This window comes from Taeniopygia guttata, chromosome 4A, assembly GCF_048771995.1.
Source record: "Taeniopygia guttata chromosome 4A, bTaeGut7.mat, whole genome shotgun sequence".
In the NCBI taxonomy this organism is placed as follows: Eukaryota; Metazoa; Chordata; class Aves; order Passeriformes; family Estrildidae; genus Taeniopygia; species Taeniopygia guttata.
The window spans coordinates 9,533,862-9,557,254 of NC_133029.1; the positions used below are offsets into that span (position 1 = coordinate 9,533,862).

General features: G+C 41.3%; 2 protein-coding genes across 10 annotated transcripts in view; one reads left to right on the plus strand and one right to left on the minus strand.

The window, feature by feature from the left end:
- Nucleotides 1–5,712, plus strand: part of GRIA3 (glutamate ionotropic receptor AMPA type subunit 3) — a 145,117-nt gene extending 139,405 nt beyond the window's left edge. For 2 of the 6 annotated variants that reach the window (XR_012055996.1, XM_072929119.1), the window contains 3 exons: nt 203–317; nt 2,466–2,713; nt 3,288–5,712. Coding sequence is in view for 5 of the 6 variants with exons in the window: in XM_072929119.1 (XP_072785220.1) it covers nt 203–317; nt 2,466–2,711 (361 nt within the window). In the remaining variant the exon portion in view is untranslated. Of the gene's footprint in view, nt 1–202; nt 318–2,465; nt 2,714–3,287 lie in introns of those variants that run through there. The other 4 variants (XM_041716164.2, XM_041716163.2, XM_072929120.1 and 1 more) reach the window with 4 other exon arrangements.
- A 7,270-nt stretch (nt 5,713–12,982) lies between these two features.
- Nucleotides 12,983–23,393, minus strand: part of THOC2 (THO complex subunit 2) — a 49,252-nt gene continuing 38,841 nt past the window's right edge. For 2 of the 4 annotated variants that reach the window (XM_072929122.1, XM_072929121.1), the window contains exons 32-39: nt 22,993–23,051; nt 21,458–21,574; nt 17,479–17,616; nt 17,061–17,130; nt 16,826–16,983; nt 16,145–16,221; nt 15,997–16,044; nt 12,983–13,841 (exon numbers count right to left, since the gene is read on the minus strand). In XM_072929122.1, the coding sequence (XP_072785223.1) occupies nt 16,017–16,044; nt 16,145–16,221; nt 16,826–16,983; nt 17,061–17,130; nt 17,479–17,616; nt 21,458–21,574; nt 22,993–23,051 (647 nt within the window). In that variant the 3' untranslated portion in view covers nt 12,983–13,841; nt 15,997–16,016. The remainder of the gene's footprint in view (nt 13,842–15,996; nt 16,045–16,144; nt 16,222–16,825; nt 16,984–17,060; nt 17,131–17,478; nt 17,617–21,457; nt 21,575–22,992; nt 23,052–23,393) is intronic. The other 2 variants (XM_030272624.4, XM_030272623.4) reach the window with 1 other exon arrangement.

A 23,393-nucleotide genomic window follows, 5' to 3' on the forward strand; every position in this document is an offset into this window, starting at 1 on the left:
TACTCAAAGCGATATGGGCAGGACCTGGTAATGTAGAGATGCTCTAGCGTTAACTTAAGGGGATGATCCAGTTGCCTGCAGTGTAAATACTTTGTGGCCAGGAACCCTGCTTTATCGCTTTGTATAGTTTTAAAGTAGTTTAAAGATTGAATAACATAAAATAACATAATATAATGTTATTTATGTTATTTCCCACGTGAAGAACTCCTGTAAACCTTGCAGTATTGAAACTCAGTGAACAAGGCATCTTAGACAAGCTGAAAAACAAATGGTGGTACGATAAGGGTGAATGTGGAGCCAAGGACTCCGGAAGTAAGGTCAGTCGCTGAAGGTCTTTTTGTACTGATTAGCAATCACATTTTGACCCACTGTTTGTTTATACCAAGAATGACTTTCAAAAATTGCTATTTACATTTTGAAGGTTGAAAGAAAAGAATAGAAAAAAAAATAAGTAAGTCTCAGAACATGGCAGCAATTTTCTTATATGAGTTACAGACTGTAGTTGTAAGTATATTTCACTGTGTGAGTATTTTGCTAGAAACATGCTAAGAGAAGCCCCCAAAGCCTCCCAAGCTGGTGTCTTCATTTAAATGTGCAAGTTTCAGCACAGTCACTGTCTATTATTCAGGCCAGAATCTTTTCTTATTTTTATTGAAAAAAACTCATTTTTGTTTCAAAATTATTACTTAGGTTCTCTACATGTCAGTTCGGGAAACAGTCACATGCTTGCTAAGGGCACAAATTTTCAGGACAGACAGCTGATCAGGAAAAAATGCTTTTCCTGCCCTATTTGCCAATTCATTTTAAAACTGGTTGGATTGAAAAGAAAACCTAGAAATATCAATGGTGAATCATTACCTAAATATTGTATATTCTTTTTTATACTGCTTTGAACCATTTTGCTGCTGTACTGTCCTGTCCTCTACCAGCTGTGCTGTGGGGCTGCTCATGCAAGACCACTGTAGACCCCAGGTCAGGTCCCACCCCTGAGGTGGATTGGCCCAGTAGCTACAGACTTAAATTTTAGGGAATATTTTTTTACACTATTCAGTTAAAAGGGGGACTTTTTTTTTTAATGCCTATAGACCCTCTGGGGAGAAAAACTCTGTAGAAGTGCTGGGCTTGTTGGAGTGAAGGACACTTTCAAAGGCACCAAGAGGAGGAGGAATCCAGCTCCAGCTGAAATTGGTTGCAGCTGAGTGCCTAACTCCCTTGGTGCCTTTGGAAGTGCTCTCTGTAATCATTCAAACAGAAAACTATAATTTCAAAGCACCCTCTCAGTGTCGGAAAACAATTTCAAGTTCCAGCAAAGCCAATAATAAAATTCCACTGATTTCAGTAGGACTGGAAGTTGCTTAGGGCACAGCCCAGTAGCTGTTGTGTCACATAAATTTGGGATCATGGGATATCTGAACACACGGCAGCTGCCAAAGTGAACTGTGATCAAAAAGAGGTATAAATGATTAAGATCTTTAGTTTAAATGGCAGATTGTTTGCTACAACCACATGCATATAAATTGTCTGTGAAACACACAGACACTTACAAGGTAAATCATATTTTCTCTGACTATATGCAAATTTAGCTCCCTAGAGAGAATCGTTAACCAAGCCCTGTCAACAGTGCCTTCTCTGGGCACAGACAAATTTCTTTTGCACTTGCCCATCCACCCCAGCTAGTGTGGTGTGGCAGCCCAGCCAGCTGTGCCAGCCAGGAGCTGTTCCTGCCCACAGCCACCCACCCATGCAGCAGCAGAAGGGTTGCAGCTCTATTTAATCCCATTCCAGAACCTTGTTTTAAAAAATGCAAGCTTCTCCCCCATCTGACATGTATTGAAGGAAGATTAAACCCTGACCAGTGATTTTTGTGTTACAATGTCTGGTTTCATAAAATAACTCACTCTCCAGAAGGTGCTAGTTTAGCTCAGGGCGCTGCTACTTGACCTCTAGGTAACTGACCGTCTTTCTAGGGTGGGATTTTTTCCTAACTGCTGAAAAAAGGCAGTTAAGTTCAGCAGCATCTCAAGAATTTTACCTACATTGACCAAACCCAAGTGTGCAGTGGCTTGGCTTTTTCTGGTTTTGTCATGGCCTTCTGTAAATGCTGCTGTTTTATGCAGCCACCAGCACAACTTTCCCCCAGTGCCTTTGCTACCAGGGATGCTCGGCCATAGGCAGCCTTGCCCTGGGACAGCGAAGGCCTGGGGAGGTCAGTGGCCAGAAAAACTTCACTGCCTTGGAGTCAGCCAGGGTTTCACCCAGCAGAGGGTGAGGACAGAGCAGTCACTGCTGTGCAGCCCCGGGCTGCGGGGATGGGGGGACAGCACTGTCCGTGGGCCGGACACCCAACGCCATGAGTGTAGCTATTCCAGCTAGGCCTAATGCCAATAGCCTGTTTGTCTGTCTGTCTGTCTGTCTGTCTGTCTGCTGCTCCCAGCAGAACTAACAGCGTGGCTCGTTTCTCTTAGGACAAGACGAGCGCTCTGAGCCTGAGCAATGTTGCTGGCGTGTTCTATATCCTGGTGGGAGGCCTGGGGCTGGCCATGATGGTGGCACTGATCGAGTTCTGCTACAAGTCTCGGGCCGAGTCCAAGCGAATGAAGCTCACCAAGAACACGCAGAACTTCAAACCTGCTCCTGCCACCAACACCCAGAATTACGCTACCTACAGAGAAGGCTACAACGTGTACGGCACAGAAAGTGTGAAAATCTAGGGGTACGGCTGCGGGCCGGGAGTAAACCCTCTGGGTTTTCTTCTTTCTGTCCTTTCTTAAGCTATTCTGTTGTGTGCACCAGGGGGCTGCTGCAAGAGGGTTTTGAAACACCATCTTGTGGCAGTTTTTAAGTATCAGTCATTTAAATTTCTTCCCGGATCAGAAGTAGGATCAGAAAAGTACCATTCAGTTTTATACACAGAGGAACTGGCTTTGTGCAGAAGTGAGTAACTCCTCTCTCCAGCATCATGTTAGTTCAAATGAAAGTATTTTGTTTATTGCTTTAAAAATCACTATAATCAGAATTCTCATCTCTCTTGTTACTGGTTTCTTCCTCTTTGTTTTGTAAGCTATAATCAGGTCAGGTAAGTGCTTTTAAGAAGTTTGAAAAAAACCTTGCAATAGAACCAAACCTTCTACACTAGAATTCATGATTTCTAGAGCAGGAAAAGTAGAGTTGAATTGCTGACAAATGATTCTGAAAAGGCCCTTGCCCATATCTGTGCCTCTCCATGGGCTGAGCCCCCCTGCCCTTTGCTGCCAGGCAGTGATGAAATCTTTCTGGTTTTATTTTAGATCTTCACCCTGACAGCTTGCAAGACAAAAAGCAGCAGAGAATGTGGCTACTTCGTGGATTTGGACCATCTGAGCCAGTTGTACTCTGTCCGAGGTGTCAGGCATGACACGCATTGATGATGGTGCAATGTACTTTTAATAGGAAAAACTGGTATTTTTTCCTTCAGTGCCTTATGGAAGACTCTGAGACTCACAACAATGCAAACCATCAATGAAATATTCTTGCTTTGCTTCAAAGAAGTAAAAAAAAAAAAAGAAAACAGGAAAAGAATAGAAAAAGAAAAGAAGAAAAAACAAACAAAAGGGAAAAAGTAAAGGACTGGTAACAAGATATTGGTATGTGAAAAAAAAAATTCTTGTAAAAAAAGATCAGTGCAACAAAAGCCATTCTTTGATACCACTGCACAGTAACTGAACTTGTGTCCTGAAAGCAACCGCAGCTGGTTTCATCAGCCACCCCAATCGTATCAAATTATGAAACTCCTCCTGACACAAAGCCTCAGAAATCTGCTGCGTGCAAATGTGGACTGGCCTGCCACTGCTTGTATGAGCTGATGTCAAGATGTTTCAGTATTTACTTACAGTGGTGTCATTTTTTTTTTTTTCTGAGCCACTTTAACCTCTCCAGCTAATTTGAGCAATTCTGTATAGCAGCAAAAGGAGGGAAAGAATCTGTGCATTCAAACCAATTAAGGTCAATGACTGTGAATCTGTAAATCCAAAAGAAAGTAATTTGTGGAACTGCATGTCTTGCTTCCAGATCAGTAAATTAATTTCTTGACAAGGTGGCTAAAGTGCGGGCAGAAAATATTGCATTCCTTTTTTTTTTTTTTGTTCTATCATCAGGCATACCTACAGGTGCTTTATTAAAATGACATTGGGTGGCTTTTAAAATTTAAAAAAAAAAAGGAAAAGCTACTTGCTGTTTAAGTTCAGACCATATATCTCTTCTCTTGCTGTGCATTTGCATTTTAATTCACTGTTTAATATCAAGCAATGAAGCAAGAGAAAGGCAGGTTAGTTTTTCCCAGGCCTGCTTCTGCTTCTCCCCAGTTCTCTCCCACCTAGCACCGTGCTCAGCTAACGATCCTTGTAAAACAGAAGCAAGAAAAGAGGATAGTAACTCCAGTTTAGCTGCAGTTGCAGAGTAATAGTAAGCGATCTAACATGACTCCTGCTAGTACTGTTATATTATATCAGCTCCTGCCAGCTCTTGTTTCATGCCTGGTGAGAGGATGCTCCTGGCCCTGCCTCTCTGTGAGGAGGGCACCGCGCTCCGGCCACCTCTGCTCCAGGAGGAGCTCACTGTAACTCACATCCAACGTCTTAGACAGCAGCAGCATTTCAGCCTTGAACTCTGTCTGGAAACTACTTAACTTCATCTCTAAAAATAAAAATAAAAATAAAAATTAAAAAAAAAAAAGAAAAATAAAAAGGAAAAAAAACCACAAAACTTTAAACATATTGTCAATCACTTGGGAAATGTTCAATGGAATATCTGCTTACTAATTACCTCTAATCGACAATATGTATTTTCCGTAGTTTATGATAGAGTTTTATTTCATCAATAACATACAGTGAAAAAGAAGCTCATTTAAACCAGTCTGACCCTTAGGCATTTAGTTTGCTGATGATAGATTTGAACTTTTAATAGGATTTAAAAACAAACAAAAAACAAAAAAAAAATAAAAAGAAAAGTCTTGTTAAAAATATGTATTTCCAACAAAATGTAATATAAAATCATTTTAAAAGCTCATAGGAGAATAATTTATTGTTCAAGTTTTTAATGAGATATTGACAAAAAATTATTTTGTTTTCATTTTCTTTTCATGAAACTCTGATTTTTTTTTTTCAACTTCTGAACACGATCACATCCCCAGCAAGGGTGAGCTAAAGCTGTGCAGTTATGAGTTGTATTTAAAACAAACGTTTTTCTTAAAAGCTGTATAAAATATGTATGTTTATCAGATCAATTTTTAAGAGTGGAGGCTTCACACCAGTGAAGGGAGTTTGGTAAATGGTTTGATATTTTTTAAACTTGCATGTAAATCTAAAATGTGTTGAGTGCTTACCAATTCTGGCTACCAACTTCAAGCTATCAGAAGTTTGGCAGTAGTCTCATGATGATTTGTTTTGGTATATTTTTTTAAATTTGTTTTGCTTCAGGGGCTTTGGGGGTTCTCTCCTTTTTCTTTTTTTTTCCTTTTTTTTTTTTTTTTTGTTTTTTTTTTGTAATTTAAGTTCCTAATTTTCGTCGTTGAAACTGCACTTGAGTGAGCAGAAAAATTGCCAAGCAAACTAATGGCTGTAAAAGCATAAACTGCATGTGTGGACATCAATTACTGAGCCTCATTTTGATGAGGTGTTGTACAAAGAGTTTTAATACATTTTGTAAATAAAATTGTAAAGAAAAAAAAACATTAAAGAGCTTGCTTTTCTTTTCTTCAGAGGAGAAAGAATCCCTCCCTACTGCGCTCCCTTTGGCCAGTCTGGGATGCTCCTCAGATGTTCACCACAGAACTTCGGAAAGGTTTGGGTTGGAAGGATCACCCAGTTCCAACAGCCCCACCATGGGCAGGAACACCTTTCTCTAGACCAGGTTTCTCAAAGCCTTTCCAGCCTGCCCAGCTTAGGGGCCCCCACACTGAGCTGAGGACGCTGCTGGGAATTGGGTGTTCCTGGTTTGGTAACCTGCAAACCAAGTGATTTTTTATTTTCTTGATGATGGAAACCGGTTGATCCTGCAAGATGCAAGGAGCACCCCATGAGGAGCAGGGGAGAAGCCTCAGGGCTGCAGCCAGGCTGGGAGATGCTCTGCCCTGCCACTGCAGTGGGCAACAGTGTGGGTAAATAAATTCCTTAAATATTCACTACACAGATGTATTTTCCTGCAATTCCCAGATTTTCAGCAACACTTCTTTAAGGAAAAAAACCTTTCACTCAACATTGCAGCTAATCCCTGCTGTAATTTAATGAGTTTATTTCACCCACAGTGTAGTTTTTCCAAGTCACCACAAACTATGAACCGTGGGAAGTAATCCTGGTATTAAACATCCGGTGTGCACCCAAACCACACCCCAGCACCTCTCTGGAGCTACCCCTGGCCACTCCACCCACATGGTCCCCATCAGGAACCAGCTCCCTGGGCTCCTTCCAGGGACCACTGAGGGTGACACTGCTGTTAGCACACAGGGCCTCTGGGGCTGAGCTGGAGCAGCTCCAGGCTTCTCTTGGATGACTGGGGATTAAAAGATCAGCCTCTGAAATATAAAAAAATCCCCCAGTGGAGGTCTTGGGCAGTAGAGCTGCTGCAGATCAGGTGGGCATGGACCTGAGTGGTTTGGTGTCTGCTGGCCAAAACATACCCTGCAAAACAGGAGATGCCTGGAGTGTCCCTGTGGCACTGCAGGAGAAAGGGGAAAAATATACTGGCAGTCACTGGCACCTTTCCCAGCTGAGCACCTGGTGCCTGGCCGTGGGTCCCATCCCAACCATGGGGCTGCTTGAGCCCAGCCCCAGTCCCTGTGGAGCTGCCACTGGTGCTCATTGCACATAAGTGCAGGGGGGATATGTGCTGAGCCCACCCTGTGTCCTCAGCTGAGCCTTCAGCAACTGCAGAGAAGCTCAGGAATAAGCAAGGACTTATTACTCAGAGCAATAAACAATGATTATTCAGCCCTAAATCACCCTACAAGGATGAAGGTGTCAAGTTATTCTGGGTGTAAGCAGGGTGCTGTGCTGAGCACTCTGGGCTCCATGTGGGACCACGCATCCCACAGGGCACAGGGAGGCCTCCCTGAAATGAGCCTATTTATGTGTGAAGTGCCCACACAATGAACGCAGGGAGGCATTGAAAAAATATTGTTCTGTCCTTCAGCTCTCATTTCATGCTTAACATCCAGGCCAACATGGACAGACTGCATTTTTCTAAAGAGTTGTCTTGACCCACTCCCTGCTGCCTGACAGCCACACACAGCCCTGCACCAGCCATGGTGGTGAGTTCTGCTGCCTCCCCCTAAACCTGCCAAAATGTGTCTGCAAGCAGTGCCCACGGAGCCCAGCACCAGGGCAGTGCCAGGCTGATGCCAGCCCTGCCCTGAGTGAGCAGTCACTGCGGTGCTGCCCCAGCAGGGCCTCACCAGATCCTGCACAGCGGGTGTGAAGTTTTTCTATTCAATATGTGTCAGGTGAAACAGGGCAGTTTGTGGCAAAGTGGCACAGCTGCACCCAGTGAGCTGGGAGAGCCCGGCCAGCTGGGCTGGGTGGGGGACGGCCTCACATGGGTCTGTAGCCACACGGATGAGAGGGAGGAGATGTTCCAGTCCAGAACCTCCCTGGGCCACAAGGGCAGTGCACTTTGGGCCACACCTGGACTTGCTACACAGACTGCAGCAATGGCAGCAGGGCTGCACAGCACCCCTGGAATGCTGGGCTCCAACACGCCCCACAGGACTTTGTCTCTAGACTTCTGCAGGTGGGGAATAATAATATAAGGAAAAATTCAGAGTAATGCATCAAATTCCAAGAGCCATCAAAAGGATGGCAGCAAAAGGACCTCGACAGTGTTCAAGTTTGAACCTAAAACTCCAAACCAGTACAGCTCTTCCCCATGGCACACCACACCTGACAACTAATTAAAATAAATACTGTAGCATTGTGGCATAGTTTTTCCTTCAAAGGTTTTGTGCAAAGCACTTCAACATTTATTTTTTCATAAACAATTGTTCTTCACGGTTATTAAAATAATATTATGTCATGGATATTAAAATTAAATTACAAAATGTCTTTAGTGCCCATCGTCATCATTTCAGTCTGGAAAATGGGCTCTATTTTGCAGACAGAAATACATAAACAAGATCTGGATAATGATAGCTCAATTCAATTAACCTAAAGGATTTAAGTACAGAGATAATATTTGCATGGATATTATAAATTTCATTGTAGTATTTACTAAGAATATAATATATCTGAAATTGGTATCAGGAAGGACAGTGTCCCCAGGAGCAGCAGCACCCTGGCCTGCAGCACAGGAAGGGCCCAGGCTGGCATTTACACCATGGGACAGCACCAGCAGGCCCAGGGCAGCCACTGCTGCATCTCTCCCAGCCCAGCAGCCCCAGGCTGCAGGCCCAGCACCATGACTGGGACACCTCTTATGTGTGCCCTGTGGGCAGCAGGTTTGGCCAAAACCTGCCCATCAATGTCCCAGTCCTGCTCTGACTCTGTGCTTGGGCTTTCCTGTTTTTATTTCATCAGTTATCAACAGGGAAATTACTGAGACTGGTTTGTGATATGGCACCATCACTGCAACAGCATCAACAGAAATGATTTCCAGCTTCCCCTGGGCACAGGCGCTGGCAGCAGCTGCCCCACCAGGCAAGGAGCAGCACCCAGAGAGGAGTGTGAGCACAGGAGCTGCCATGCACACCTTACAGCCAGTGCAGCAGTAAAAGCTCTGCCCTTCCCTGGTGCAGCTGGCAAAGCTCACTGGAAGCTCCTGCAGCGCTGCCTTGCTGGACACCGTGGCACTGATGTGCTGGACAGTGCTGCCTCCATGGGCTGACACCAAGGGCAGGATAATGAAACCTTGGTGCACACACCAAGTGTTTGTTTATTGCTGTTTCTGTCACTGAAGTGTTACAGCCTTTAATTATTTATGCCATCGTGGCATTTTGAGGATGACAGCACATCTTACAGCGGAGCAAGAGGACAAGATCCTACTCTGCAGCGATTTCTCACTGGTGAGAAGCTGTTGGCACCTCCAAGCCAACAGGCAGAGCTGAGACCTCAGGGTGACCTCAGAGCTCATTTGTAGCAGCAGATCAAAACCAGGATGTGTGGTGGCACCTGGCCTGCCTGAGCAGACAGTTATGGGGGATTCTCTCATCATCTGTTTTTTGTGGTTTCAGGGTTTTCTTACTTCATCCTAATTTCAGGCAGGGAGGAGTTGAAGGCAGCAGTAGAAAACAAGATAAATCCAAAGAGAAATGGCTCTGAGGAAGGGCTGGGAAACTTGGCAGTGATTATTGACCTGCCCTCTCAGAGCAAGGACCAGCACAGGGCTCAGGAATGGGACTGAGCTGGTGACTGGACCACACAGGGTTAACAGGGGTGCAGGCATGCACCCCAGCCTTGGTAGTAAGGAGAGGGTAAGGCACTTAAAGCCTGTAAAAGATACACAACACAAACCAAAGCCATGATGCTGGTAATGACTGGTGCTTTAGATAATGTTTAGAACATAAATAAAGTAATTGACCAATTAATGAGCATGTGGCAGATGCTTGATATGCTGTAACAAGTAGGGAAGGGTATGATGTAACACCAGAAATTGATTAAAGGAATACAGAAGCAGAGCAGAGTGTGGGAGAGCAGTGCCTGGGCCCTGGGCCAGTTGATGTGGGCAGGTTTGGGAGCAGGGCCACAAGAGCAGGGAGAGGAGACGAGGACTTGGTGCCTGCTGCAGGGGACAGAGGGCAGCATGAAGGGCAGTGTGGGAAAGGGGATAACTGTGGGATAACATGTTCACTGGCAGCCCAGAAAACCAACCACATCCTGGGCAGCATCACAAGAAGCATGGCCAGCAGGTCAAGGCAGATTATTGTACTCTCTGAACTCTGCTCTTCTGAGATCCCACCTGGAGCAGTGTCCATCTTTGGAGGCCGCAACATAAAGCACAGACCTGCTGGAGTGAGTCCAGAGGGGCCACAAAAAAACTCAGAGTGCTGGAGCGCTTCTGCTCTGCAAACAGCCCCAGAGCCGGGGCTGTGCAGCCCACAGGAGAGAAGGCTCTGGTGGGACCTCAGAGCACCTTCCAGTACCTAACTGGCTACAAGAGAGCTGGAGAAGGACTTTTTACAAGTCATGGAGTGTTAGGACAAGGGGGAGTGGCTTTAAACTGAAAGAAGGTAGGTTTAGGTTGGATATGTGGGGAAAATCCGTCCCTGTGAAGGTGCTGAGGCACTGGCACAGGGTGCCCAGAGAAGCTGTGGCTGCCCCATCCCTGGAAGCGTTCTAGTCTCAGAGCAACCCGGTCTAGGAGTCTAGGAGCGCCATCCCTGCCACGACTGAGGGTCGGAACGCGCTGATCTTCAGTGTCCCATCAAACCCAGAGAGTTCTGCAGCTCTGTAACACGGGAAGCCGCGGATTGGGAAGGGGCGGGGGTGCCCAGCCGTGCGCTGCCGTGCTCGGCGCAACACTGACATGCAGCGGCCGCGACCGGGGGAGCGGCACCCGGCCCCGGAGCGTCCTCCTTCCCCTGTTCTGCTGAAGCTGGTTTTTAATATCATTCCAAGTCTTTCGACAAATATTGCATTTGATTTCCAAATATGGCCTGAGCAGGCTAATTGCCCAAAATATCCTCCAAAATTAATGTAAGAACCGTGGTTTGATCCGAGACAAATAAATATAAATGGTGTTTACTTAATATTCCCCTGACCTTTAAACAAGGGACGTTTGCCAGTCTTGAGGGAAAACACCTTATAATGAAATAGCTGAAGCTGTGACCTATCACAGATGCTGCAGATTATACAGAGCAATTAGAACATCACATTAGGGCTTAATTAATGGGTTCTGGTTTTCCTGCAGGACCATGGGCCAGGACCAGGGTAGGGCTGCTTGCCCACCCTCCCAGCTCTGTCTGTTCTTCCCCACAATCCTCTCAAATTAGAAAAACATTTAGGATGGGAATGACTTACTATTGAGTTCAATCCTTAACCCAGCGCTGCCATGATCACCACTAATACCTGGCCCTAAGTGTACCGTTCACACACCTTTTGAACACTTCCAGGGATGGTGGCTTCCCCGCTGCCCCCGGCAGCCTGCTCCAGTGCCTGATCAACCTCTCAGTGCAGGAGCTTCCCCTAGTATGCAATCTAAACCTCCCCTGGAGCAACTTGAGGCTTTTACCTCTTGTTCTGTTGCTTCTTGCCTAGGAGAGTAGACTGACCCCCACCTAACAACAACCTCCTTCCAGGGCGAGGTAGAAAGTGATTAGGTCAACCCCAAGCCTCATTTTCTCCAGGCTGAACATCCCAGCTCCTTCAGCTGTTTCTCCTCAGCTCCAGACCCTTCCCCAGCTCTGTTGCCATTCTCTGGACAGGCTCCAGCCCCTCAGTGCTCTTCCTGCCATGAGTGGCCCAGAGCTGGACACCGGATTTGAGGTGTGGCCTCACCAGCACACGATGGTCACTGCCCTGGTTCTGTTGGCTACATTATTTGATGAAAGTCAGCACGTCCTTGGCCTTCTCAGCCACCAGGGCACAAAGTCAATGAGTGTGCCAGAGCACGTACAGCCACACAACCCGGCCAGCTCCATGCTTTCTCCAGCCCTCACTGATTCCCCCTGGCTGTACTCTGTACAACCCCCATTACCAAACCCTTGCTACTGTCTCCACAAATGCACCTGAGTCCCTGCAGAGACCCACATAAGGAAGAAGGATTAGAAGGACCAGTTGCAAAGTATTTGGGAGAGAAAACCCTCCCAACAAGCATGAACTTGGCCAGAAACTGTTCCTGTGCCCTCTGTCAGGAAATGAGGACATTGCAGCGCACATCCAGGTTATCCCAGCCACAGCACAAAGTTTAATCGTTCCCTTTTGACTGCTGCAGCTCGCCAGGGGTGTGTCTGCACTTGCCAGACCCCTGACAGGGTCAGTGTAGCAGCCCACAGCCCTTCACCTCCCCAGCACTGCTTCCAGGGATGTGCAAACACCCCACTGCTCCTGCCGTGCCAGCACAGCACAGCTGAGGACAAACCCTCCTGCCAGGACAGGTACACGCTTCCTCCAAGCTGAATTCGAAATTCTAGTTCCAGTTTCCCTGTCAGTGTCCAGGATGACAGGTGAGCTCCTGGTTGTTGGAGATTCCTGTATCCAGTGACCTCCTTCACCGCACCTCGGTGTGGCAGCCCTGCCCAAACCTCACCTCACTGACACTGCGGAAAAGCCCAAGGGCTGGAGTGACTTTGACAGAAGTGTTTCATTTTAGATTGCTCCAATGAGGTAATTAAAAGGACCTGAGTATTTAGCTTAGTTACTCTTCTTTTTAGTAATTCTCCCCTCCAATTAGCTGGATAACTCTTACCCAATTCTCTTCCCAATTTGTCTTTATTCCACTGCAGGGCCAGGATTTGTAATCTTTTGATTCACTCAGTAATCAGAATAAAGGTGATCAGGAGTTTTACTGACCAAGTCTACAAGCACTACAGTTTCTTAATATTCAGTATTTCAAATGCATGCATCAAGAAAACACGCCTCTGTTCCAAATCCCAGATTACTGAAAGCATACAGCACCAGGGATGCTTAACTTTTGATCAAAATTCCCTTTATATTGTATTTTTTAAAAATCTCACCAAAACCCCAACAAACCAACACCTCCAAATATTTAAAAGTCCCTATGTTTAACAGTATTAATATTTGATACAAAATTGAGATTTTTATGGCATTTGGACAAGGGACAAATGGCTCAAAAGAAAGGTGTAAACTTGACTTAATGCAGGAAGGCAAACCCAAAGCTCCTGGAAACTGCTGGAGAAGGGCAGCACGTCTGTCACTTCACAGCAGGCACCACACACTCCACAACCAGGCCTTGGCACTAAAAAAGAGCAGGTACAGGAACCACCCCCACCATTATTTCAACTAACATCCAATTTTCATAACAATCCAGAGAAGTAATAAAGTGACCACACAGAGAATGATTTACGACCCATTGAGAAAACTATTGTTTATTTAGAAAAAAGGTTACACTGGTAGAATTTAGCAGATAAAAAAATTCTTTTTTTTTTTAAAAATGTCATTGTGAAATTTTCAGACTAAAGTTCAGCAATACAAAGCTCCTGTAGCTGTAACTGAAACTTAATTTATTTCAGTTTTGAAGAGAGCATTTCCAATCAATCTAAAAACAACATGACAAACAAAAGGTGTGACAAGGGACAACTGAGCACAGGTTTAGATTGGGATGGGACAGGGTTCATTCATTGTTTTTTTAAACAAGTCAACGTTATACACAATATACAAATAATCCCTAAGCATTGCATGAAAACAGTGCTCCCACTTAACTTTGTTTTTTTTTAGTTACCGATATTAAAAACAGGCCAAGTAATAAATAAAAACTGAGTTTAAATGAGGTAAATCCAAAAATGTTGAATAACTGTTTATTCGTGGTTTTCAAACATCTAAAAGAATGCAATTTCAAATTGAAAGAATTACTACACTCAGGCAGTATTTTCGACAAACTAAAGTGGAACTATGTACACATGAAACCTCATTTGCACTATGGCAACTGTTTGTTTGCAGCACATTGTGCTAAAATATGGAATAGGTAACACTTTCAGCCAGGTACTGAAAATAAATGTATAAGAAACTAAGCAACAAGTTAAAAATACAGTAATGTACAACTTAACATTTAAGTCCTTAGCATGGGGAAATAAAGCAGAGAACTGAATAATTTAAGGAGATGCAGATGGGTCCTCTTCATTCACAATTTTTTTGTGCAATCTATAGTCTGGAAAATAACATTTCTGGTCACAGCTGGATATCTTCCCATTTCAATGTCACCTGCAACAAAGGTGTGCATAATTAGAATTAGATCTTCAAATGAACACTGATCTCACAACTTCACGGACTTTTATTCCATTCACAACTCAAAGAATGAGAGGGAAAATAAAACTATTTTTATCATTCCCTAACTCTAGCTAATTCCACAGCAAGAACTACATTAAGTAAGTAGGGAAATGTTAATTTAAACATATAAATAGGAAACAAGTAGTCACTTGTGAGGGTATAAACACCTTTAGAGGAGCAACCCCCTGAAAACCTTACTATCTCTAAATTAGGTAAGAAATAAATGCAGTCAGACATTGTACACTAGGAAGAATGATATCAAAGATTTAACAGGAGCACAGGATGAGATTCCACAACTGTGCTGCTATACAAAGCACTTTTTCATACTTCACTATGCACACAGTGGGGTGCTGTCAGAGTTCCAGGCCAGAAATTTCAGCCCATTACACAGCTGGATGTGAATTCCACAGTACAACTGACATTTACCTGAGCACTTGTTATTTACACTCAGCAGAACATAGCTGTGCTTTTTTAACTAATGACTTTATATCCTTAAATCTTCACTTTATATTGAATTCCTAGTCAAGATAAAATTTCATATTTTACTATTAAAGAAGCTGTAAGCACTCAGTAGTGAACTTCATCTACCAAGACTGCCTTTTTCCTTTTGCTCCAAAATAGCATTTAAAAGAATAGCGGAAAAACTGGGATTCCTCTACAGCAACCAGACAGTAACAGCTATGAAGGACAAAGAGTCAAGAAAATTCCAGCAAATTCTTTCCAGAGAATGCTCATAATTTTCAGTTTAGAAAACATTCATAGAAGTATTTTTATTATTTCAAGAAGATAAAAAGAAATAGTACTAAGAAGCAATAACCTCAACTCCCATCTTTTTACTACCAAAGAGCACCTGGAATCAGCACAAGCTGTGTTACCCAAACCCCTTCACTTACACACCCTCAAGTGCCAGCCTGAATGAGCCTTGACACCAAATGGAACACAAGATCCTTTTTCAAATAAAATAAAGCCCCTTTGCTCTGAGCTCACAGTACAGGAGTGCAGACTTTTCTCACACATTCAAATTTTGGTTTTTCTTTTTTTTTTTTCCTTTCCTTAAAATCTAAAATTGTAAACTGCCTTATGTATAAAGATTAATAGCTGTCTGTGACTAAAGTTGGATAGATCAGGTGAACTAATTTAAGCTCACTGAGACACTCTCCTTCCCAAATAACAAAATGAAACATTTCAAAATTTCTTACAATGGCTCAATGTAGAGGAGAAATACCTGTCCTCATACCCATAAAACAATATTTAAGTGTCCACATAGTTCCACAGGTCTGAAAAAAAACCCAACCATTCAGAGCCTCATCAACTACAAAGCACAATTGATTTTTCCAGAAGATCCAGTCTGAATAAGGGTCACTCAAAATACTCTGAAGTTTCTTTCTTTAAATAGTCCATGTTTCCATGCCAAAGTTTCCCTTCATTCTGTTCCTCAGATCAGACCAGAAAAAAGATTATCCAGAGACAATGAGCTGACCAACTGCACTATGTAGCATTGTGGTTTAAAAGCTCCTGCTTTTGTTGAAGTAAGATAAAGATAGAAAACTTGAGTTTGCTACATATTAGGCAAGATTTTGCTAAGTAACACACAGATTATCAAGGCTGATGACTATCAGAATTACATAAATCCACCTCTGCTTTTGTATGGCAACTTTTCATGGAAAAAGCAACAAAGATGCAACTTCACCACACACTGCTGACATGCCACATCCCCCACCTCTTCTTTTTCCCCCCCAAAAAAAAAGAAATCTGAGCATCTATATAATCTCTATGATGATAACAGGGAAATATTTTTCTCCTCAAGCAGTAATAAATTTTAAATAGTAGTAATATTTTTAAAATATAAATAATAGTAATATTTTAAAAACCCAACCCAAAACCACCCATACCCACAAAATCCCCCAAACATGAAACACCATCAATCAAAACCAAAAATCCCCACAAACAAAAACAACTAAAAACCCCCCAAAACACCATCCAACCACTCTGGGTGATTTTAGGCTGCTTTGTCTGTATATCCATTACCAGTCAATGGGACCCATGGGGAGATACCAAATCAAATAAATTAATTAACAAACATTTTTACCTTTCCTGAAAGAATCTTCATTATCTATGCTTGTCTGATGATTTATGAGTAAATTCATTGTTAAGGAAAAAATATATATATTGCTACATATAATAAAAGCAAGCTCTTTTGTAGAAATTTTCTGAAATGTCAATGTTTAAAAGGATATTGTTTCTTTTCTTCTTTCCCCCCAGTACTGTCCCGCTTTTCTTTCTTCTCTGCTTTTTCTTTATCATGTCTTGATTCCTTTAAAAACACACATATGAGAAATAGCTTATTATGGTACCCACTGTACAGGACATTCAGGACTGTAACATTTAACATTAGAACTGGACAGCTAAAAAAAAAATCATCATTCAAAATGACAGTACTCAGCTTCTGTGATTTCTGAGATTAGTTTATCTTTCTCATACAGTTCCCTGGTAAGTGCCAGCAGCAGAGCTGCAACTGAAAACCACAGATTGGTGAATAAAAATGTAACTGCAACATATCTGCTTTCACCAAAAGAAGCTGTGCTGACACATGCATGTGGAAATATGAATTACAGGCTAGTTTATATGTAAGTTAAGAGCAGTCGGCAAATATTTTAGATTATTTGGAATCAGTAGGTTCTGAATTTTTCTGGCTACTGCCAAAATGAACTAGTCCTCCAAACTATCTTGCTCCTGCCAGGGAATGACTGCTGAGATATTTAAAGATAAATGAGAAGTTTCAGAAGCATTTTCTTATACATTCACAGCATGACTTTTAAATTTAGGCTATAAAGCAGCAGTCAATTTTAGGAAAAAAAAATCAGCCTGTTCTGTCAGTAACAATAACAAATAAAAAACAGGAGAAGAGGTTATTTTACCTTTTTACTACCAGAGGAGCTCTTCTCCATCTTTTCTGCCTTGATTGAATCACCTTTCTCTTTTCCTGAAGATTTTGATTTGTTTTTCTCCTTCTCCTTTTCATTTAAGCGAGGGGAATCAGAAGGACTTTCACTTTTGCTATGTTTTGACGAACCAGCTGAAAAAAAGAACAGAAAGTTGTAATTCACAACAAGTAAAAGCTTGACAAACACTCACACAAAGTAAAATACGTACTTGTGCCATTTTCATCTTTGCGTCGTTTGGTTGAATCCTGTGGTACCTCTCGGTCATTGTTTGAGTGATCCTGGCACCAAATACAATTATGCAGATGTTAGCAGATTAAAACACACTCCTGAAGTAGCACCTGCTTGTATTCTTATGTTGGAGAACTAATTTTTGGATACTTAGAATGTAACTGAGGTGTTACATCTCATGTGAAGTTTCTGGAGATTGGCTTGGAGGGAGCAGAGGTTTGAATCCATTACTGCAAACCAACCCTTGAAAGAGTTACAGAACAAAAAAGCCACCTCTAGTATGGATCACTTCTGCTCAAATGGGCTGTACTGCCAATTATTACTGCAAGGGCTTGCAACAGAAAGCCTTCCAAGGACATACCAACTGTCTAAACCAGTTCATTAAAAACATCACCAACCCTTTTTCGATCTTTCCTGTCCTTTTCATCTTTCTTCTCTCTCTCTCTGGATCTTTCCCTTGACTTGTCCAAATCTTTCTTCTCCACTTCTCTCTCCTTACTCTTGGACAGTGTTGGAGTAGTGTGGTTTATGTAGTGCTGTTAAATTAAGGCAACATCACCAAATATTAATATGTATTCCTAGACATGTAAATAAAAAGAAGTCTTATTCTAACATATCAGACCTAGCTCAAATATTAAACATAAATATTTTATTAGCAAAACAAAGAGTGACTGAAGACATGCTCAAACTTGCCATCTATAATTTATTCTACAGCTTATTTACTCAATGTACTCAATTCAGGAATATTTTCTCTTAACTGAAACATTTATAATAAATACACACAACACTGTTAACCAGGACTGTTGGATGCATGAACACAAATCAGACACAGGGCTACAGGAAGAGGATATGAAGGTTATTGGACTAAGTTAACACCTGCAATCTTGCCCAGAACAAATGAAAGGAATGAGCTGCTTAAACAAGCTGTAATTCATTTTTAAAGAATAATCTTTATCAACAAAGTATTTAAAACAATACTTTAAATAATGTCTTTTAATCTAATTTCTAACCTTCAAATGAGAAAATGTTCTAGATTGTTATTCCACTATCTCTTCTAACCAATTCTGGTAAGTTCCACAAAACAGGTTGCACATGTGTTATATAAATATGGATACATTACAGTAATTGTATCTGTCTTTTTAAAAACAATTATATAGTTAGATCTAAAAAATATTTAGAGCACATTTTAAATTAAAGCCACTTCCCTTAGTATTTAAGTTACACCAGCACACAGATTTAAATCAATATACTTCATTCTTTCTCCAGTTCCTTAAGTTAACAATTTTATTTGGGGACAAAAAACCTTTATTAAAATGTGCTCTGTATTTCTTTTTAAAGAGACATCTTACTTAAAAGGAAACCAGCAAAAGAGGTAAGTGGAAGATTATTTAAAATAATCAAGGTATCACTTGAACCAAACCAATTACTGCTTCAACTTTCAAAACTAAAATAATTCTGTCCTTCTCCAGTTTCAGTACATGTTTAACTTACCAAAACCTGATGTTAGTGATCCTATGTCACACTGACAAAATTTAGGTCTCTTTCCCTTTATTTCACTGGAATTTTATTCTCCTACAACAGACTGAACCTTCAATACTTCTTGCACTAAGTATTTCTTTTTGCTTTTCTCTCACTCCTCTTTTCTTATTCAATTTCCTACAAAGCCATTCCATGAGTAAATTTATTCCTGCTCTCTTCTTTGCTGACAATGACATGCAGATATGTTTTCTCTAAATAGCCCCATTCAGTTGTCTCCTAGAGCTGCTTTCCACAGGAGAAAGCAACCTCATAGCTCTGCTTTCTCCTGTTCCATTTCCTGCGTTCTCATGGCTGCTCATGACAGATTCCACTGCTCTTATATAATTCCAATGCAGACTTTTGGGAAAATCATCCATCCTCCCCACGTCCTTTACCAGAAAGAAAAAAAACAAAAGGAAAAAAACCCAAACAAACCCTAACTCGCATCTGGCACCATTTATTTCATAATCTGTAGTGTAAACCAGTATTTCTGGCCGCAAAAACTGAGCAAAGTCAGGAATAAACAAAATCCCTGTAAGCAGACAACGGCACTAGACTTTTAACTTTCAGTGGAAGCTGAACTCATAAATCTTACAGGCATCTGAACATCCCATCCCTTCCCCAAGTAAGTACATGGAAGTAAAGAACATTTAACTTGTCTTACACCATGTACAGGGAACATTGTCATGAACTGCTTTAAGTCTGTTAGAACAGCACTGAAGAGTGAAGATTAGTTCATTAAGTGAGAAAGATTAGAAAATAACATTTAGAAAAGGAAGGAACGGGTTGGACACCCCCCCAATTCCCCAAACACTTAAAGAATAAATCCATTAAAAGGTCACACAACTGCAACACACTTCCAGCTATGTCTACACAAACACATTACAGTTAATTCTAAAACATAACTTTTCAAATTAACTTGAAAAATAAAGCTGTTTGCTGTTAATTTGATTACAAATAGTTCCACTGCCTGCTTAATTAAATCAATGTGCTGATGAGTAAAGTAAATATTTTTAAATAAAACTTTAGCTTAAGTAATGAAAACATATGCAAAATTTCAATTAACCAACTGAATCTTGACTCATACAGTAAGGAAGGGAAAAGTGAGATTTTACAGATTCCCATATACCACCCTTCAGGCAGAGGTAAGCTCAAGACAAATACAAGATGTGAAGATTTATAAAAGTATCTAGATTCAATCTATAGACACTGCAGCTTCATCAATGGTGGATGAAAGGATGTTGCCTGTATACACTATCCCTATTATCAGATACAGTTGGTATTGGAAAGATTCAATTAAAAACAAAAAATCCACCTGCAAGTGTCCATTAAAGAATCGCAATTATAAAGATTTAAAATGTACAAAGTGTTCTGAACACTTTGCATAAAGATAACTACAATTAAAACAACAGTGTAAATACAGAACATGGAAATCCATAGTACATTTTTAAATTAAGTTAATATAAGTAACCACAGGTAAAACCAAAAAGTACCCAGAAAGTCCAAATGGTCAGCATTTTCCCAGCAAAAAACCTTTGTGCAGTTCAGTTACACACTAACTGTGTGTGTAACTGACACTGACTGTGAAATCAAGCAACTTTAGAAGATTTGATCCATTTCCTATCAGTCACATCCCCTGATGTATCAGCAGGTGTGCTGTGACTGTTACTGTACATCAGCTACAATGTGCTTGAGTTCTAAAAAGAACAACAAAATAGTTACAGAATTTCTCTAAAATACACTATTCCCAGGGCTTTTTAGGCCACATCCAGAACACTGTGTTCAGTTTTGGTCCCTGCTAAACAAAAAGGATGTGGACAGGCTGGAGATGGGGCAGAGCAGGGCCACAAAGGCTGGTCCAAGGCTTGGGGAGCCCCACACGAGGGAAGGCAGTGTGATCAGGGTTTGCTCAGCCATGCGAAGATGAGGCTTATGGGAGGCCTTAGCCCTGTGCCCCAGTATTTAAAGGGTGGTTACCAAGGGAGATGTCCTTTTAACATGGAAAAATAATGGGTAACGGATACAAGTTACTCTTGGGAAGATTCCAGCTGGACACAAGAGGGAAACACTTCACACCAAGAACAATCAGCCATTGCCCTCAGACAAGTGACGGATTTCCCAAGACTGGACACTTGTGAGATCTGGCTAGACAGAGTGCTGGGCCAGCCTGCCTATACCACATTTTTGCCAAAAAGGCTGGACTAGCTGATCCTTGAGGTCCTTTCCAACCTGGGATTCTGATTCTATGAACTCCTGAGAGGATTCTTTAGTATCCCTTCTCCTAAGATAATGAAACTGAAGTGTATTTACAGGAAGTAAATACACAAAGATGATCATTCAGGAGGCTGTCTCTGATGCTTAGAAACACAATACTGTAGTACTAGAATATGAATACAGTTGTAAGTGGAAAGAGTATCAATAGTCCAGAGACTTCTCAAATATTCTTTAACTAACTACTGTTCTGTAATCGGTATATTCAAAACCTCTCAAACAATCCTAAGAACTGCTGTTCTATTAGCTCTTCAGCCAAATATATGGCTTAACCATAAGGACATTTCTGTGTATTCAAAAGTTTTAGAGAGGACTAGAAGAGACACTGACATAAGACATCTCTTCAAAATATTGACAGAAAGGTAAATTCAGGGGATTTTTATTATGTTGCGTCTACATTATCAACCGTATCTCCTGTACAGAGGATTTACACACCAGGACAAAAACCCCCATCCCTCTATCACTATGCTAGTATTTACTCAAATGGAATTTGAATTTCTGATGGGAGTTTGCCACAAGAGCAAAAGTTAACTTCTCTCTGCAACATAACATGAAAATAAACTTGGCTGGTTTCTAAAAGATTCAAACCTTTGCTGAAGAGTCCTTGAGTTCGTTGAGGTTGTCCTGTAGAAAATGAACGGAGATGACACGTGAGCTGGAATAGTTTTCAGAAACCAGAGGGACTTTGGGAAGCACGGCCATGCCCTTGAAACAAAAAACAGCTACTCCTTCTGGAATAAATCTTATGTTAATACCATACTTTGAATAAAGCTGGAAACTGTAATTCTTTTTAAAAAGAAAGTGGGGGGGGAAAAGAAAGTTGTTATCTATTCTCTAGACTTTGCTAGTAAATAAACTACAAAATAAGTCTACATCTAATTCTTCCTAAAACAGTGAAAACACACTCTCCTGTCTAGACAAAAATATGAAGAAAAAGTACTCTTAACTCTAAATATAGCTGAACAAGAGGTGAAACAGGTTTAAAATACTTTTAAACCTGTATCTTCTCCACTTTCAGTTAAATGTGGTAGAAGTCACTTGAGAATGACCTTACGCTGCTATTTATAAAAAATGTTGTCACTGAGTAGTTACCACTGTCACCTGTTTCCTCAAAACTAGTAAAAGCTATTTGAATTCTCCAAAATTAAGTTAAATATTTCAAGTAAATCTTACATAGAAAAAAATGTACTTTGAAAAAACAGAAAAAAGAGAAGAGCTTGTTCTAAAGTTGGTAAGATGGTGAAGTTTAAAGACCCACATAATCCATCACAGTGCTCTCGATGAAGTATTGGTAACTTACAGTTTTAAATGTTCAACGTACTGCAAATTCAAAGATTCCATGAACATAGATGGTTTAGAAATAATATAAATATGGAGCAAGGAATGGCTACCCTGAGTCTTCAAGTAGGCTACGCCCATGGTTTTGTGCTGCGCTTGAGTGCTTGGGGTTTCTCTTTGCTGGGTAGGAGGCTTGGTGGCCACATCTGGTTTTATCGTAACGCAGGGCTCAACATGGTGGGAACCCATTGGAAATAAACAAACCTCGAAGGGAAGGTACAACAGAAGCTGCATGCTCACTGAATATACACAACTACAGGAGAACTGATCACCAAGGAGACTTTAAAATGGAACTCCTTTCAAGACTCCTCCTTAGAAGGCACATATCGGTATGATGCTCATCAAGAAGCCTGATGAATTCAGAGGTATCGTACATCCCGTATCATCCAGGAATCTTCAGTGCTACAGATTCTTCAAAGAAGTGCAGAAAAATATGCTCCACTCTGTTGCAAAGACTCATTTGCTTGTAGCTACCATTGCACTCCAAAAAAACTGACTGCTTAAAGCAATGAGGCACTTCTGTGTAAAAATTCTCTTGAAATTTCCAAATACTATTTTACAAAATTTGTGCTAGGTCCTTGAAGCATTATTTTGGTTAATTAAAAAATATTTTTATAGAAAAAAAGACAGTCCGCCAATAAAGAAAAGGAATGCATTTTGTAATGCAACATAAAACCTCCAGTGGTTCCAGTGTATACTTGGCACAAAACTTGAAGGAAGTCGAATACTGGCATCCCAAACTTGTGAGCCTAACATGGGTGCTGCCTTCCTCAGGCTATACTAACCTTTACTGTTGAGGAATGTGACGGAGAAGAATGTGTATCAACTTTGCGGCGTTTTTGTTCTGAGGAAAGAACAGAACAATGGCATTATTAAAACACAGTTCAAAGAGGAGAATCAAATAATATCACTTTCTGAAGTAACAACATAATTACATCTAGATTTCTTACCACTACTTGAATTTTGTTTTCCTTAAGCTATCTAGAGTTAGCAGCATACCTTGACCATCTTTATGAAAGTCTGCAGCAGAAGCATAATGTGAACAAACTGCTGCAAAATTATGCTCACTCCAAACTTCCATTTTATGGAAGTCAGTATCTGAATTTCAGAATTTCTATGAAGACCCTGAACAGGTAAACTCTATGAAATGCATTACAGCCTTCCCTTATGTAGTTTGCTCTAAACA